Here is a 17,315-nt window from a genome sequence, read left to right on the forward strand (position 1 = left end):
TATATCTTCAAGTGGAGGATGGCATCAATTCACTTAAAAAAAGTTTGTGTCTTTAATACTTTTGTTATGTGGTAACCATTTTATAAAAGCAATAAGGCACTCTATTCTATGCCATATTGTGAATATAGTCACAACTGAATGGAAATGTTAGGTACGACCAAGTGTGCCGCACAAGCCCTCAAAAGTGAAGCCAAAACGTCTCGATCGCCCCCCGGTGGCTGGTCCTAGTATAGCTCATAAACCCCGCCTCCCCATGTTATTCAACGGGACGTGAGACCAACTAAACAATTAAATTACACTTCACATATCTTTTATCCAAAGATAGTTTCTGTCATTTACTGTAGTTTCTATCACGTTGATGTCATTTCAAGTGTTTGTTTTCAAAATAAGTTTGTTTTTAGTTATTTGATGCTATAAAAACGCTGCTGTGACATCATGATTGACAGCTGTGATTGACAGGTTCTCTGAGCGAAGTAGTCACTGAAGCACTAACTGACATTTTTTTTCGGGATCTTCTGAGGAATGAGGAGATTGGAGCTTTAAATTTAATATCTAAATTTCTATAATTAATTATTTCACACCGTCAAAAGTCAAAAGTGCAGGGGCGTGTGCTTGCGATTGATTCAGCGAGAGTGAGGGCGGGGCCTTGATTTCGCGGCTTTACTTCCTGCTTACTACTGTGCAGGTCTGGTCCCGAAATCGCAACTGCGCAGACTCGAGTCCCAAGATGTCAGCGCCATATCGGGACACTGGCGGCTTCAGTTCTCACCAATGGAAAAGAGCGAAGGGGCGTCGCCCATCTTTTTTTTACAGTCTATGGGTACGACATTGAGCAGGATGCCTGCAATTGATAAAACTGTTTCCTCATAATAAAAGAATTAAAGACAATATGGCACATTCAATACAACACAGCCTCTCGTACCTTATCTCTTAATTATATTGGGAATGGAAAACATTCAGGAAATTCTATCAGCTGCTAACGTGTCCACTGTCTGGCTGTAATTTTTCCTGACATGTACTGATGTCTGAGCAGTTGTGATTTGATTTATCCCCATTTTCTTAAAACACTTTCTGCTGTTTCTTTCTATTTGAGAGATCCTAAAACAATCTAGTGGACATGTTTCACACAGGAATGTTATTTTTCCAGATTAACCGGAATTACACATAAATTCCAACATAAACTTGTGACCCAGGTGAATTCTCTTTAAGATGAGCATTCTCTCTTTTCACCCAAACGAGTGTAATTCAACCTTCCCTTGGATGGAGCCACTGCTGCATCATGCACATACTTTAGAGTTGAGATCGTGCACGACGGAGGCTACTGAGGGATTGTTCGCTGTGCCACAGCCTTTGCTCTGTTCATAGTGTTTGCTCTGTACTTTTTGTCCTCTGCTGATCACATGCCTGTCACAGTACCTTGAAGTCTGGCAGTTGCAGAAAAATGCAGATTTCGCCTCTGGTGCGAGTGGCAACTGTTGAGTCATGTCCTTGTGGCGAAAGATTCATTCCAGTTATATTTACTTACATGAAGTTAAGACCACACACAAATAAAAACAATGTTAAAACCTTAAAGGTGAAGTGTGTAATTTCTGTGCCTATAGCGGCACCAAACTGAATTGCTCAAAATAAGGAGCTTTTAAACTGGTTTTCCCTAAAAATAATAATAATAACAAATAATCACCTTATAGAATTTGTAGTCTATTAACAAAATAATTTTTCTACATTTTTTCTTGGCTTACTTTCTCTATCGTTTGGACGGACATAATTGGGTTAACCTGTAGCATTTTACTTTGCTGGCCACCAAATCGAAGTTCCTCCTGGACTGGCCGTTCTTCAAATCTTCAATTTTCCATCTCGACTCTCCATCTCATATACACTAAACTACAACTAACACTTGATTTCCTCTTTCCTTCCTCAACTAGCACGCCTTTCATATAATGATAGAGGTAAGAGAAGCCTAATTCATTCATCTTTTTTCTTTCATTTGAGCCTTTTTTCATTGCTCTCAAAACCACCCTTTTGTTTTTGTGAAGCACATTTTTAAATAAAAGTCAAAATCCCTCTGATTTTTATTTTGCGTTTATCCCTGCACATTGCCTCATCAATCTGTTATGTTTTGATTTTCAGTGCACGGATAAAAAATTCAATCCTTTCTGTTTCAGGGGATTCAGACACACATCCCTAATTTAGGTGCATGTAAAAGAGAGAAAAGGCAATCCTGCGGTTAAGATTGCACGTCTCTAAGCATGCAGCAAATGTATGCAAAGATGAATGTTATGAATGTGGGAATGGGGAACAGCTGAAGTGCTTTTATTGTACATAAAGTATGAAACATTTGCTGTCATATTTGAAAGATTTCACTACATGGACATTCTCTGGTTCTGCAAACATTTGGGCATCACCAAATGAATGCGCACGCAACATCTCGCCATAAGTTTAGTACAACGTATAACTGTGTAATTGCCAGCTAACACATTGTTGTCAACAGGTCTGTACTAATATCTGCTATATGGAATTTGATTATGCATTTTATGTGTCTGTGCGGCCCTGATTTACCAAACCATGTGGAAGGTTTAGCCAGAGAAGCAAAGCTCTTAAAACTGAAATGAAAAATATGACATCCTTTTTGGACCTGAGATTATTCCCTAATGAGCTCAGAGCTGTTTTAAAATTGGCATGAATTTGCTTCTTAGCAGATGTTCTACCGTAAGCTAAATATATCTACAAGAGCAAATATAAATCACGCTTTGGTAGTTTTAAAGTGGTCGTGTCATTTTTTCATGCTCTTTGATATTTGATGTAGACTCTAACTTTCAGAACTCAAAACTTGCTGCCCGGTTCACCCAGACCATATATTGAAACTAAGCTGCGAAACAGATCTATCTAAAATCTTTATGGGGCTGATATGTCATATGACTGCCCACGCATTGTGTTTAACTAATGGCTCCTGCACACTACAAGACCTTCAAAGATGTCGGATCGTGGTAGCGTTCATATTACACAACTGTCTGTCTTGTCACTGAAGTCGTGGCGTTTTCAAATTACACGACGATTACAAACATTTCACTATTGAGGAATCTCCGATGACTCTGCCTGGACTCCAAATTATGTTTCACAACAGAGAACACACGAGAAGTGATACGAGAAAACTAATGCATGATCACATGTTATGCATTTCAGAATATGATGTGTATGTTTTTAATCATATATTTTATTGGTTACAATATGAGAAAATACCTCATACTGTAAAATCGACCGATTTGTTTACCTGACTGTCCAAGAGAATTGGCGATTCCTCTCCATCTCTTCTCTTTCTCCACCGGTTGTGGGACAGTTCAGAGGAAACATCAAATAGTCGCTGGTGCTCCTGCCAATGTTCCACTAATGTTTCCTCCATTTATTCGGTCCAATGAGACTTTCTTGATACCGCAGCCGCTAGTTGATGCTCTGTTGCAGGTGCATCAGGACTCCTCCCACTGAAACTTCCCGCCCGTTTCTTGCTCTCTCATTGGCTGTAGCTCAACGCTGCTGTTGTATTCAGTCAAAACATATTTCACATTGCACGAGTGGAATCGCAGACGGGTCCAGATATTTAACATGCTAGATATCTCGCTGACATCGGCGACGCGTCAGAGCTTCTCTCAAATCACGTCTTTGATCGTTCATACATTGCGATCGTATGTTCACGGGAGCGAGCTCCGATTTGCACACGATTTCAGATTTTGTCGGTGATCTCCACAAAACTTTCAGCGAGCGAAAATCGTGTAGTGTAACCTCAGCTTAAGTTATGACTGTTTTTGCTCCTTGAATAACATTAATAGTGAACTTCAGGGGGAAAATGGTATGCTACGATTGTGTAAGATATAGCTTAGTGACTTTAAAATTAGCGATGCACAGAAATGAAAATTCTGGACATACTGCACCCTGAAACCGAAACCCGAAAATCATTATTTTAAATTAGACTTTGTTTGGAATAATTTGGCTAATTCTACATGTTATTATTAGGGATGCACCAAAACCACTTTTTCTATGACTACACACTTCAATATAAAATAGAGAATTACTTCAAATGTGTAGCCTATTAAGAAAACCTTTATTATAAACTAAAGTGTTCACTAGCTATTTATGCGCATGCTGCTGCTATGAGTGTGTGTCAACAACAGAGCAGCAGCCATTCATGTAAGCACTGCGCACGCAGACGATATATTTACTCGTTAATTTAAGAATATTAAATGAATCCTTTGCGATTCACTAAACTTTTCTATGGCCTCCAGAGACTTTGAGCGTAACACAGGAGTCATATGGACTGCTTTAATGGTGCTTTAATGTCATATTGGAGCTTGACAGTAATGGCTATGACACACAATAACACACACATCAGAGCACTGGAAAACACTCTCTATTAATGCGCTAATGACCAAGAGAGCGCACACTTCACTTTCTGGGATGTGCGGTTGGTTGCACCAGCTATACGGAAGTTACACCTTAGCCTAGTTGTGGCGTAAATGGGCACTAATTTACACACTACTAAATATTTGAGCATTGCACCATTAAAACGTATAAACTAAATATTTACAGAAGCCTCTGACCAGGAGTAACAGATGGAATAATATTTACTTTAATAACTATTTACCTTTTACAGTATGACAATAAATGAATGTTACTGGTTTCTCACTTGCGTACACATGCATAACAAATGCCCGTTGGACTTTTTCCACTGGTCTCTTTATTTTAAGACATTGAACATCAAACAACTCCAGTAACCCATGTACCGACATACTATATCTGCAACAGGCGTCTGGTAGACCGATAGCCCTCTTAAATTACCTACAAACAGCTCTTGCTTTTTCTCTATTTCAAAACAGGAATGCTTTAAAAATGTCTCTGCACGACTATAGCCCCAGGGCAAATACTACCCTAATGACATATTTTTGTCATGGTTATGACTTGTGTCTACTTAGGGAGTGACGTTTGGGCATACGGAAAGGTAAACATGACCTTGACCCATGTGGGTGTTGGTGTGTGAGGTCAGGGTGTGGGTTGTTTTCTTTACGTCCCCCTCAGGAGCTCAGTCCCCTTTCGTACCTCCATCCTCCCTCATTACATGTCAGCTTTCAGGCTTTGTGTAACAGCAAAGTAACGACATCTCCGAAGTATTCTCTTTCTTGCCTGCGTCCTGACCGTTTCATGTTTTCCTTCACTGCATGATGGATGTTCTGTCTTTTAACCTCATCTCCTCCAACACACAGTCATGCGATGTGCATTTGTTTCTGTGAGGACTTGGAAGTTAGTGAACAACCCAGCCAGATCCATATGCTAAGGAGTCTCTGCTCAGAACAATCGGTGCCTGCCCCAATGTTTAATTTGTGGAAATGTAGGCCACGTATAAGAACATAAATGTTCTGCTTTGGCCTACTTTTGCATGAACTCCAAAACACAATCCAGCAGGTGCTCTGTGGACAGCATTTCTTCATCCTGCCTAATTATTGAGCTTGAGGAGGCCAAATGGAGCTGTTTTTCCCTATATAAGCACATTAGAGTAACGAAAGGAAGTAGGTTTGTCTGACATTTTTGGGCATAAATTACTGTATTGCAGTATTGTGAATCACCATTGGGAATAATATGAATTACCCCCCAAAAATGTAGAAATGTTGCATGCATTGCTGTATTTAGGATATGGGCTTTGTTAAAAATAGGCTTAAATGTTCTTTATGCAAAATATAATTTATTGGATTTTTTTCTATTGATTTATTTGATTAATGTGGGGTTTAGATCTCAGCACTGTAAAAACCAACCTCTCATATGCCAGTGCACTTGACGGCCCCCCACAAACTGGGTCAGCTGCTTATCATATCTGCGGTCCACTTACAGAAGCTGTGGATTATGTTTAACAAGCTCTAAACTGCAACTCCCATAAGCCCCTTCTGTCCACACTTTATGCATGGGGTATGATCCACGTTTATCCCACTTAACACAAGACTTTAGGCATTCGGTGCACACATTGCAATGAAAAGCTAGTCATATTTGCATGTTTTATTTCTTCTACTGTACCTGTTACAATAGTATGGTCAATGAGTGAGGTTCCGGCCGCTGTTTATATCCCAGCAATATACAATCCTGGTGCAAAGCACAGCCGTTCTGCCCTAAAGCAGTTCTTCTGCTGGGGTTTTATTGCATGATATGATCTAGTCACTTCTCCTCTCCTATAACAGTGGTTGCGGTCCTTTGGGAATGCTCATTTTTATGCCTTATTCCTTAAAAAAATGGTAAAGCTGGTGGTCACACTAGATTACTTCAGGCCAACTTTATTATTTATGGTTGCGATAATAAATAAAAAATGTACCATCTTCATTCAGCTTCTCTTCTAAAGGGAAGTGAGTGTTCTTTCATAGGAATTGTTCATCTGAAAATAACAATTCTGTCATTATATACTTACCCTCATGTTGTTCCAAACCCACTTGCTGTTATTGTTTTTCTATGGAACACATAAGTAGAAATGTTCTAAGAATCTTTATGCCGATCTTGCCACACAACAACGGTTCATAGTAGTGGTCAACAGATATGTTTTTTTAATGGCCAATGCGGATATCCAGAGAGCATCACACAATTTAACAGTAAATAACATAAATATAAAATGGCTAAAAGCTCTTATTTAGCAGTGTATTTAGTCCATTTCACACAAAACTAAAGATGACAAAAATCATCTTTAAAAAGTAAGATCTGATTACGTTTATCCAATTTTTGTAATTTATTTGCACGTATAGAAATTAATATATTATTGTGGAGCGGAAGGGGGCGGGGCCGGGCTAGAATGTTGCATGCCCGTAAATCTCTCTCTCTCGAACCGTCGTCTCCGGCCGCCTTTATCTCTCGCACGCCCCATCAGGCCGATTGGGGACCGGGCGTGCGACATTCTAGCCCGGCCGCGCCCCCCTCCGCTCCACAATTATGTAGAAGGAAATAACAAGTTTTCTGTGAACCATTGCTATATAAATTGTCAAATAAACAGGAGGGTGTGACTGTTAAACTGGCAAAATGAGAGTATCCTCCATGTTTGATTTTAGGGCAAGAATTCAACGTGTGGCGTTTTAGATCCTTCATTTGTCAAATGACTTTGCACTACTCCATTTAACAGGTCAAAGTTCACTTCAACTTCGGGTATGCTGCAAATTTGTGTGAAAGACAAACATCTTTTGCATGTTATTAAATCCCCATTCTCCTGTGCTTGCATGTATATAAATAAAAGTGAACACAAAATGTACTGTAGTATGACTGGCTTATTCATATACTGTATATTTAAGTAATACATGCGAGCAGTTTTCATTTTCAAGCTTATATCCTCCCATGCAGAGAATCATGAATTAGTCTGATTTGTAATCTGGACATTGTTCTTCTGTTCACTTTGAAATGTCCTCCAGACTGATCTGTTGTACACACATCTTATTGTAATGCCTTTATGGTGTTTGAAAGCATCACTCTTAATAACCCTGCATAGCGTGTTCAAAATCAGTTCGTACCACAGCCAGCGCATTATTTTGTCCACTTGGATGGGTGATGATGGTCACCACTGTAATAAAGTCTGTAGCAGTTGTTACACCTTCAGCTCAACTCTCTAAAATGTTTTGCTTATAACCTTTATTATATTTTGTCTTTCAGGACCCTGGACCCATGCCACCATCTCCCACCTTGGTCCAGAAGCCACTGCAGTTGTTAGAAATCAAAGCTAGGGGGCGCTTTGGCTGCGTGTGGAAGGCTCAGCTGCTAAATGACTATGTGGCGGTGAAGATCTTCCCCATTCAGGTACCACATGGACACAAGGCTAGAGAATCTTCTCAGGCTAAAGCTGCTGAGATAATCTAACCAGCTTAACCAATTACACGGCCAAACATGGAGCATGTGGAGCTGAGCCATGTCAGACTGTGAACCCATCGAGTGGATGCTCATATTGACATGCACTGCAGCAATTAAAGGGACAGTTCACCCACAAATAAAAATTATTATCATTTACTCACCCTCATGCCATCCCAGATGTGTATGACTTTTGTTTCTTCCGCTGAATACAAACTAAGATTTTTTGGAAAGTATATCAGCTCAGTAGGTCCATACAATACAAGTAAATGGTGACCAGAACTTTGAAGGCCCAAAAAAAGCACATAAAGGCATTATAAACATAATCCATATGACTTCAGAAGCTATCTGATAAAGTGTGAGTGAGGAAACAGATACATTGTTTTATCTGTCAATCCTTTTTTACTATCAATCTCCACATTCACTTTCTTCTTTTGTTTTTGGCGATTCACATTCTTTGTGCATATCGCCACCTACTGGGCAGGGAGGAAAATTGATAGTAAAAAAGGACTTAAATATTGATCTGTTTCTCACCAACACCTTTCATATCGCTTCTGAAGACATGGATTAAACCACTGGAATCGTATGGATTCGTTTTATGCTGCCTTTATGTGCTTATTTGACCTTCAAAAGTTCTGGTCACCATTCACTTGCATTATATAGAGACAAACTGAGCGGAGATATTCTTCTAAAAATCTTAATTTGTGTTCTGCAGAAGAAAGAAAGTCACACATCTGGTATGGCATGAGGGTGAGTAAATGATGAGAGAAGTTTCATTTTTCGGTGAACTGTCTCTTTAATGCACGTAGTGTGAATTTGAGAGAAGTTGAATATTGACAGCAAAGATGATGTTTATTGTACGATGCTGAATACTTCAAAACAAAAGTCATATACAGCTTGTGAAACTTTGACCAACATAGCTGACATCTGTCTTACTCCACAACAGAGTTTGGTGGGAGTTCAATAGTTTAATGACTGAAATCCATTATAAAATGAATTATTTACACCAAATTGATTAATTGACTAATTACACCTGTTTCACACTGTATGCCAAGGCAGTGCATACACAAAGCTACAGTGTAATTACAAAAGCTGGCTTGATGGTTTTCACACAGACAATGTTTTTGCCGCATCTCCATACAGAAAATAAGGACTTGCCATCTACGTTTAGTTTAGTTTTTATTTTCTGTATTAATGACCAAATATTATAAAATGGTTATTAGGAGTGGGTCATTTAGACCTATCACAAATCTAATTTACTTGAGCAGGAGGACCACATTTACATATCACAATTAAATGACATGAAACAGAACCTAAACCTAAAATTTTAGGTCTGGATTCAGTCAAAATGATTGCATAGAAACTGTCACAGAGTTTGAAACCTACACCAAGCCCAACAAATGTCTTTTTTAATAGTGGGTGCGGAGTTCTCTCCTTTATTTTGGCTTCTCCATAAAATCCTGTAATGCAAACAATCATGTTAATAAATGCATGTGCATATGTTTTTTGCTGAGTTCAGCATGTATTCAGCCGAAACAGGCTCTATTCCAAACCGCTACACACACTGTAGCGGGCACGCGTCCGGTGTATATGCTGTTAATATTGGTGCTGGAAAGATGATGTGCTCCTTTTGCATCCGGTGTGTAAAAGGCCTCGATTGCAGAATCTGAGTTGACTGGGAATGTTGTATTAATTGTTTGTAATGGTCAGTTAGCAGCCCTACATTACAGAGTATCAATATTCTAGAGGATTTCCCATCCTGCCAGTGTGCTGTAATAACAATGTACTTTATGTTTTTCTCAGGACAAGCTGTCTTGGCAGAACGAATATGACATTTACAATCTTCCCGGCATGAGGCATGAGAATGTTCTGCACTTCATCGGAGCCGAGAAAAGAGGAAGCAACTTGGACATTGAGCTGTGGCTCATCACGGCTTACCATGAAAAGGTTTGGAGCTTTATCTTGGCTAGCTTCAGTGGCACACTTTAAATGGGGGTGGTCTTGTGGTAATTGTTGTTTGTTGTAGTTGTAACTTTGATTTATTTTTTTCCTGTGTTTTTGGCTTTAACTTGCACTTGTGTCAGGGTCATGTTTATGACGTGTGTCAGGGTGTTTATGACAGTTTACAAATGATTCTCTCTGCCACCAAGATGTCAGCAGTAGTTCACATTTCATTCTTTTGCAATACATTTTTTTTAAATTATTATTATTATTATTTATTTATTCAAACAAGCATTTTAAAAGCTAACAGTGATTTATAAAGTACAGACTTTAAAAAAGTCCCTTTTTTTATAAAGCACTTCCAACTCTACAAATTAGACCAGACATGGGCAACATACGGCCCACGGGCCGGATCAGGCCCTCCACATGGTTAATGTGGCCCGCGGCTCATTTATCGTAAAAGCATTTTTTTTTTCTTCTCCGTTGGATTTTTCAGTTAACTTGCATTGGGACGTCACGTGCCTCCACACGCATTAAACATGCTCAGGGTTGCCAGATAAGAGACGCAACACCCCCAGTTTGAGATTTATACTTGCGCAAATTGGAAATATTCTGCCTAATGTTAAACTTATTTTGTGCAATCTGGCAACCATGCACGCAAGTGCGCTATTTCTATCTCTCGCTTTCCCCGTTGAACAAACTATGCGATCTGTAGTTTAATATTCTGCTCAAGGAAAAGTGTTATACAGATACTCTGTCCATTCTTGAGGCTGCTTGTGATGTTTGGTGCTACTTATTTAGCAGGTAAACCTTCTCAGTGATTAAATTAAATAGAAAAGTAGATCTCGGCATCATTGACATGCGAGCAAAAGCAGGCCAGAGACGAATATGTAAATGTATTTTTTATTTGTGCAATTTAGAAATGTTGAAGTCCCTTCATGCCTGTATGTTAATGTAAGTCTTATAGTAATCATTTATCATAGTCATGCAGCCGGTGTTATTCAGTTGTGTTGAGGAGACCCGCAGCGTGACACTTTTAGCATGTAAAGCATGTTTTAGAATAAAATATGTAAACTCGCCCGCTTTGTGACAAACATGAAAAGTTCTATAAATTTCATTTTGTTTTATTTATTAAAAGAGACCCCTTATGTAGAGATTGAATAATAAATTAACAGGGAAGTAGAGATGGTAAATAAATGTATAAACTCATTTATAGTTTTATAGAGACAGGCCTAGGCTAACACTAATATAGCCGGATATTTTTTTCGTTATTGAAGTTTTAATCTGTCTGATTGTCCGGTCAGGCAAGTAAAATTCTCTTTCACTTGCCCCTTCAAAAATCCACTTGTCCCGGACATGTGTTAATGTCGAGCCCTGTGAGCTATCAAAGAAATGAAGCAAAAGTGGTTACCTGTGTTGAACTTGCTCCTCAGATGCTGAAAATAGTTACGTTGTCAGAGCTGCTGGTAATAACATTAACATTAGATAATTAGCTAACGTTAGCAAGCTAGATACAAGGTTACATATGTTATACATTGGTTTTCACAGCAAGCAGATGGATATGCGAGGAGACGGACAGCTAACGTTACCTAACTTAGATTCATGTTAATTATCAATGATAATAACGCCTGCAGTAAATGTATCTGTTTGCTGTCATTGATAATGTGTTTAACTGCAGTGGATACTGCAACGTTAGTTAACGTTACTTACCTCAAACGATGTTGTGTCCCCAAAATGCCTTGGCGTCTCAGAGTGTGTGTGTGTGTGTGTGTGTGTGTGTGTGTGTGTGTGTGTGTGTGTGTGTGTGTGTGTGTGTGTGTGTGTGTGCGCGCGGGGGAGCGAGGAGTGGGTGCTAACTGACTGGGTGTGAGAGATGCTTGGCACAAAACACAACGTTAGCGATCTTTTATGTTATTATGAGAAGTTTACAAATATTTTCGGTTAATTATGAAACTGTTGCGGGACAAATTAGACTGTGGCGGGCTACCACAGTCAAGGTAATTAATGGGAAACACTGTATTGTTATATTTTGTTTTGTTTCCTAAAAAAGTAAATAAATGCATTTTGACGAGAAATGAAGTAATACAATTTCAGCACTTTCAAAATCTCCGATTAATCATGATTAACTACGAAAGATTATGCGATTAGTCGCAATTAAAAGGTTTAATTGACTAAAAGCACTTAAAAATACTTTTTGACTGAAATTACCAAAAAAATAGGCATAGTGGCACTCAAAGTGAGTTCTGCAGATACTTCATCAGCAGTCTGTCAGCCTGTTTCTCTTCTATTGTCATCAGTTAAAGGGTTTTAGGTGTTTGGTGTGCACTGCGCAGCTGTGATTAATCAGAACTTCTATGCTGTCTGTGTCCAGGGCTCCCTGACGGACTACCTGAAGGCAAATGTAGTGACGTGGAACGAGCTGTGTCTCATTGCCCAGACCATGGCTCGAGGCCTGGCTTTCCTGCATGCCGACATCCCAGGACTCCGAGACGGCCAAAAAACAGCAATCGCACACAGGTAAGAATAGCAGAACCATCACAGTGCTTGGATATATTGATTCTGGTGACCACTGGCCTAAATTTTGTGTCACGGATATTCCCTTAAATTGACAGGGATATTAAGAGCAAGAACGTGCTGCTGAAGGCAAACCTGACAGCCTGTATAGCTGACTTTGGTCTGGCTCTGAGGTTTGAGGCAGGGAAGTCAGCTGGGGACACACATGGGCAGGTAAGTGCTGATGGAAATAAAACAACTTATTTGTATGTTAAATAAGTACAAAAAACAATGATGTCCACGCATGGGACATTTCCACATGCACTTATTAGGCTATCAGCACCAACGGTAGTCCATAGTTATGTCCTTTGATGACGTCTAGTATTTGTCCCTACTACCTACATGGCATTTTAATTCATTATGGACGCATTTGAGCATTCAAAGCCAGTGTATTTAGTTCCTTAACACATTTTCACATACGTCAATGAAAAAGATGCTCTGCCACAATGCCCAAAAAGCACTGGTGTAGTGTGTGGCTATTGTTTAGAGATGTTTTCTGATGTTCTAATCAGGGGTGGTGATCATTTTGTGTGCTTCAGGTGGGAACCAGGCGTTACATGGCCCCGGAGGTGTTGGAGGGGGCCATCAACTTCCAGCGGGATGCTTTCCTCAGGATAGACATGTATGCAGTGGGGCTGGTGCTGTGGGAACTGGCATCTCGCTGCACTGCATCTGATGGTATGAACACATGAGCTGCTGTTCTTCTGAAATATTTCACATCACACACACTGCACTACAATGCAAATTATCTGAGAATAAGTGTGTTTTAACACTCACAAATCCAGCCTGCATTAGTGAATAACCTCGGACTCATTGACCTAACTCCAAGTTATTACTTCTGTTCATTTCATATCTATAAATTAGCGCAAATACGTGTAAAACAGGAGCGAGCCGTTCTTTTGTGTTGAAAGAGGAGATGAAGGTATTGGGTAAAATGAGACTATAATAAAATAAAACCTCACCCACATCTCCCTACCTGTTGTTCTTCCAATTTGGCATGCCGAATTCCCACTATTCCCACTATTACCTAGGTCCTCACGGTGGCATGTTTTTATTATTTTTTTTCCTTTGCAAATGGTGCCAATAAAGCATGAAAAGTGACGAGAGCCGTTCTTTCATGTTTTTTGACATGCATCAACAATAAACTGCACGAGTTTGTGAATCTTAATTTTAAGATGCATTTTTGGAGATCTGTTTGAAACGGGACGGCGCTAAGGGCAGCTGAAACGGACGTTTTTTCGGCAGTTCTGTGCAGATGAATGGAACATGTACAATAGGGACATGGATATCAGCAGCAGGCACACTAGAAGCTCAGTTACAGGTACTGCACTAAAATAACTCTGCTCTAAATGTGATTTTTGGGATCATTAAGAGAAACTGTGCGCCGGTTTTTAGTGCTTTCTTTCTCGTCTTTTACTTTTTTACGCTTTATTATCATTCAGTAAAACACAGACGTATTGATTGCTGTATGTCCTCATGAAATCAAAGACTTTCTTCTCGAAATCCCAACACAAGTGGTCAAAATGACCGAGACGACGAGGTGTATCGGTGATGTATCGCCTGTCCATTTGTGACCGGATCAATCCAAGAAATCAGGAAGTTAAAGCTCGGTCGCAAATGGGTCTTCCAACTGGACCATGACCCCAAGCATACCTCCAAATTTGTGGCAAAATGGCTTAAGGACAACAAAGTCAATGTATTGGAGTGGCATCCCAAAGCCCTGACCTCAATCTGACAGATAATCTTTGGGCAGATCTGAAAAAGCGTGTGCGAGCAAGGAGGTCTACAAACCTGACTCAGTTACACCAGTTCTGTCTGGAGGAATGGGACAAAATTCCAGCAACTTATTGTGGAAGGTTCATTGTGTGCGTGAGTGTGTGTGCGTGAGTGTGTGTGCGCGCGTGTGTGTGTGTGCGCGCGAGCGTGTGTGTGTGTATAAGTGATGTGTCATTGTGTGTGTGTGTGTGTAAGTGATGTGTCATTGTGTGTGTGTGTGTGTGTGCGTGTGAGAGTGAGTGAGTGAGTGAATGTGTGTGAGTGTGTGTGTATATGTGTGTGAGTGTGTGTGTGTGTGTGTATATGTATGTGTGTGTGTGTGTATATGTATATATGTGTGTGTGTGAATATATATATATATATATTATTAGTTTATGGTATAACATAATTTGGATAAATTATTTGGTGCCTCTTAAAAAGTACAAAATCTCTAAGGAATCAGAAACAGTCATTCATTCCCTAAGATTCCCATCCCTAAACTGGATTGAGGTCAAATTTACTAGACTGCATTTTGAGTTGTTCTAGGACTGGCAGCTCTCCCCTCCTGCACACACTCGCACATTTTCAATGTGTTTTATTGCCACTCGGTTCCTGAATTAGCATGTCACTGTAAGTGCAGTAAGCTCACTGTTATTGATTATTGTTGTCTGCCTTAATGGAACCGTATTGATCAGATTTGGACAATGAAGCAGACCTCAGGGAATGTTGTGACAGTGGTTATCATGTGTGACCACCCCATTGAGCGCAGTGCATGATGGGATAGAGTGTTAGGGCTGATGAAGTGGTGAAGAAGTTAATTGTTTCACAAATCGTTCTGAATCATTCATTAAGTAATCATGCCTTATGTACGTTCATTCGTCAAAAAGTGTTGGAACTAGGGATGCAAATTTTGGCAAATTAATTTAACCGAGTAACCGGCATCATTAACCGGTAAAGCCATGAATCAAACACGTAATCAAATAGGCATGACAAAGGTCTATAGTGTATAAGTATGCTAATTACTGGGTAACATTTAAAATAAGGTTTGCATTATTGTATCATTAGCAATGTTTAATACAATGTTCCAGCATTTATGAATTTATTAAAATGTATCATTATTGCAGTGATTAATATGTTTCAGCTGGCAACAGTTATTTTAACCCTAACTGATGCAGTGTAGCAGCTTCTCATTTCTTAAACAACCATGTAGGAAGACGTATCCTGTGGTTGTGGAAAAGATATTATTGTGCTTCAGAAGGAGCAAATTATTGGCATGCAAGTAGATTGCTGAAATCACTGGAATTGGGTTAAGAACGCATAATTAAAACATGGAAGGATAGTGGTGAATCGTCGGCTTCATGGAAGAAATGTGGTCGTGAAAACATCTTGAATGATCGTGATCGGAGATCACTTAAATGCTTGAAGTCATTTACATTTATGCATTTGGCAGACACTTTTATCCAAAGCGACTTACAGTGCACTTATTACAGGGACAATCCCCCCCGGAGCAACCTGGAGTTAAGTGTCTTACTCAAGGACACAATAGTGGGGTCTGTGGGGATTGAACCAGCAACCTTCTGATTACCAGTTATGTGCTTTAGCCCACTACGCCACCACCACTCCTTTTCACATCGTAAAAAATCATCAGTAGAGCTCACAGCTGTGTTTAATAGTGAAAGTGTGTTTCCACACACACATTGCGACGAGAACTTACAGGATTGGGTGTAAACAGTTGTGTGGCCACAAGAAAGCCACTTGTGAATGAGGCTAATATACAACCTCAATTTGCTAGGGAGCATAAAGATTGGACTGTGGAACAATGGAAAAAGGTCAAATGGTCTGATAAGTCCAGATTTACCCTATACCAAAGCAATGGGCGTGTCAGGGTAAGAAGGGAATCGCATGAAGCGATGCACCCGTCATGCATGATGCCCACTGTACAAGCCTCTGGAGGCAGTTTTGATCTGGGGTTGCTTATATTGTTCATTTCTAGGCTCGGCATCGTTATGCGGCAATAACATGAAGTCAGCTGACTACCTGAATGTACTGAATGATCAGGTTATCCCATCAATGGATTTTCTTCCCTGACGACAAGGGCATATTCCAGGATGGCATTGCCAAGATTCATCTGAATCAAATTATGAAAGAGTGGTTTAGGGGGCATGAGGAATCATTTTCATACATGAATTGTCCACCGCCGAGTCCTGACCTTAACCCCAGTGAAAGTCTTTGGGATGTGCAGGAGAAGACTTTACGGAGCGGTTAGACTCTCCCGTCGTCAATACAAGATCTCGGCCAAACATTAATGCAACTCTGGACAGAAATAAATGTTGTAATGTTGCATAAGATTGTTAAAACAATGCCTTAGCGAATGTGTGCCATAATCAACGCTGAAGTCGGTCCAATTTAATATTAGAGTATGAAACTTTTGTTTGGCCAAGCCGTATATAATTATGTATAAATAAAATTACATATTTTAGATAGGCCCTATAAACACAACACCTCAATATATTTGTAAACAACTGTATAAAGTAAACATATACCTCTTAGAGAGCAGAGATCTTGGCAGATGGGATGTTTGCTTAATTTTACAATGAATTGCTCCTATTGTTTGTGTCTATATCGACAAGCGCTGTTTCTGCTATCCTTTACACAACCCAAGACTCAAATAGCCACAAAGCGCAGTATCTTTCATCATTTATTTTCTGTGTTTCTGTCAGGTGTGCAAATGTGTCTAAATATAATGTTATTAGAAGCTGTGCTTCAGTTCCCAGCAATGCTTTGCGTTATGAATAATGTATGCAGATAAGTGTGTACTGATTTTAGATACACTGCTGATTTATTTGTTGTAACTTTCAGTCATTTGTCTTTTTGTAATTATTCAGAGCTCATTTTTATACATAGTATAATGATTTTAGTTTTCACCATCATTGTGATTTGTATGTTAAATGATCAGATGCTTGTTGCATGCTCTGTGTGTGATAGGAGCATTGGACTGCATGGACCTCTCATGACTTGCTAGTTGACTTTGCACTAGTTCACGATACTACTAAACTTTAGAGTCCTATTTTACAATTTGTAATGGAACATGTCGTCTTCATGGACTAAATGTGCCCACAGTGTATGCTTCATATATCCTTGTCTTTCAGACTGAGATGAAGACAGTATTTTATGTGTTAATAGCACCCTCGTGTGCACATAACATGCCCTACAAGTTA

The 17,315-nt window shown here is 39.6% G+C and overlaps 1 protein-coding gene across 2 annotated transcripts in view; it reads left to right on the plus strand.

Moving 5' to 3' along the window:
* acvr2aa (activin A receptor type 2Aa) overlaps positions 1 to 17,315 on the plus strand; it is a 70,686-nt gene that overhangs the window by 44,480 nt on the left and 8,891 nt on the right. For both annotated transcript variants that reach the window (XM_052141926.1, XM_052141927.1), the window contains exons 5-9: positions 7,657 to 7,800; positions 9,652 to 9,795; positions 12,161 to 12,306; positions 12,402 to 12,516; positions 12,882 to 13,020. In XM_052141926.1, coding sequence (XP_051997886.1) covers positions 7,657 to 7,800; positions 9,652 to 9,795; positions 12,161 to 12,306; positions 12,402 to 12,516; positions 12,882 to 13,020 — 688 coding nt within the window. The remainder of the gene's footprint in view (positions 1 to 7,656; positions 7,801 to 9,651; positions 9,796 to 12,160; positions 12,307 to 12,401; positions 12,517 to 12,881; positions 13,021 to 17,315) is intronic.

Source organism: Xyrauchen texanus, chromosome 14 (genome assembly GCF_025860055.1).
Source record: "Xyrauchen texanus isolate HMW12.3.18 chromosome 14, RBS_HiC_50CHRs, whole genome shotgun sequence".
Lineage (NCBI taxonomy): Eukaryota > Metazoa > Chordata > Actinopteri > Cypriniformes > Catostomidae > Xyrauchen > Xyrauchen texanus.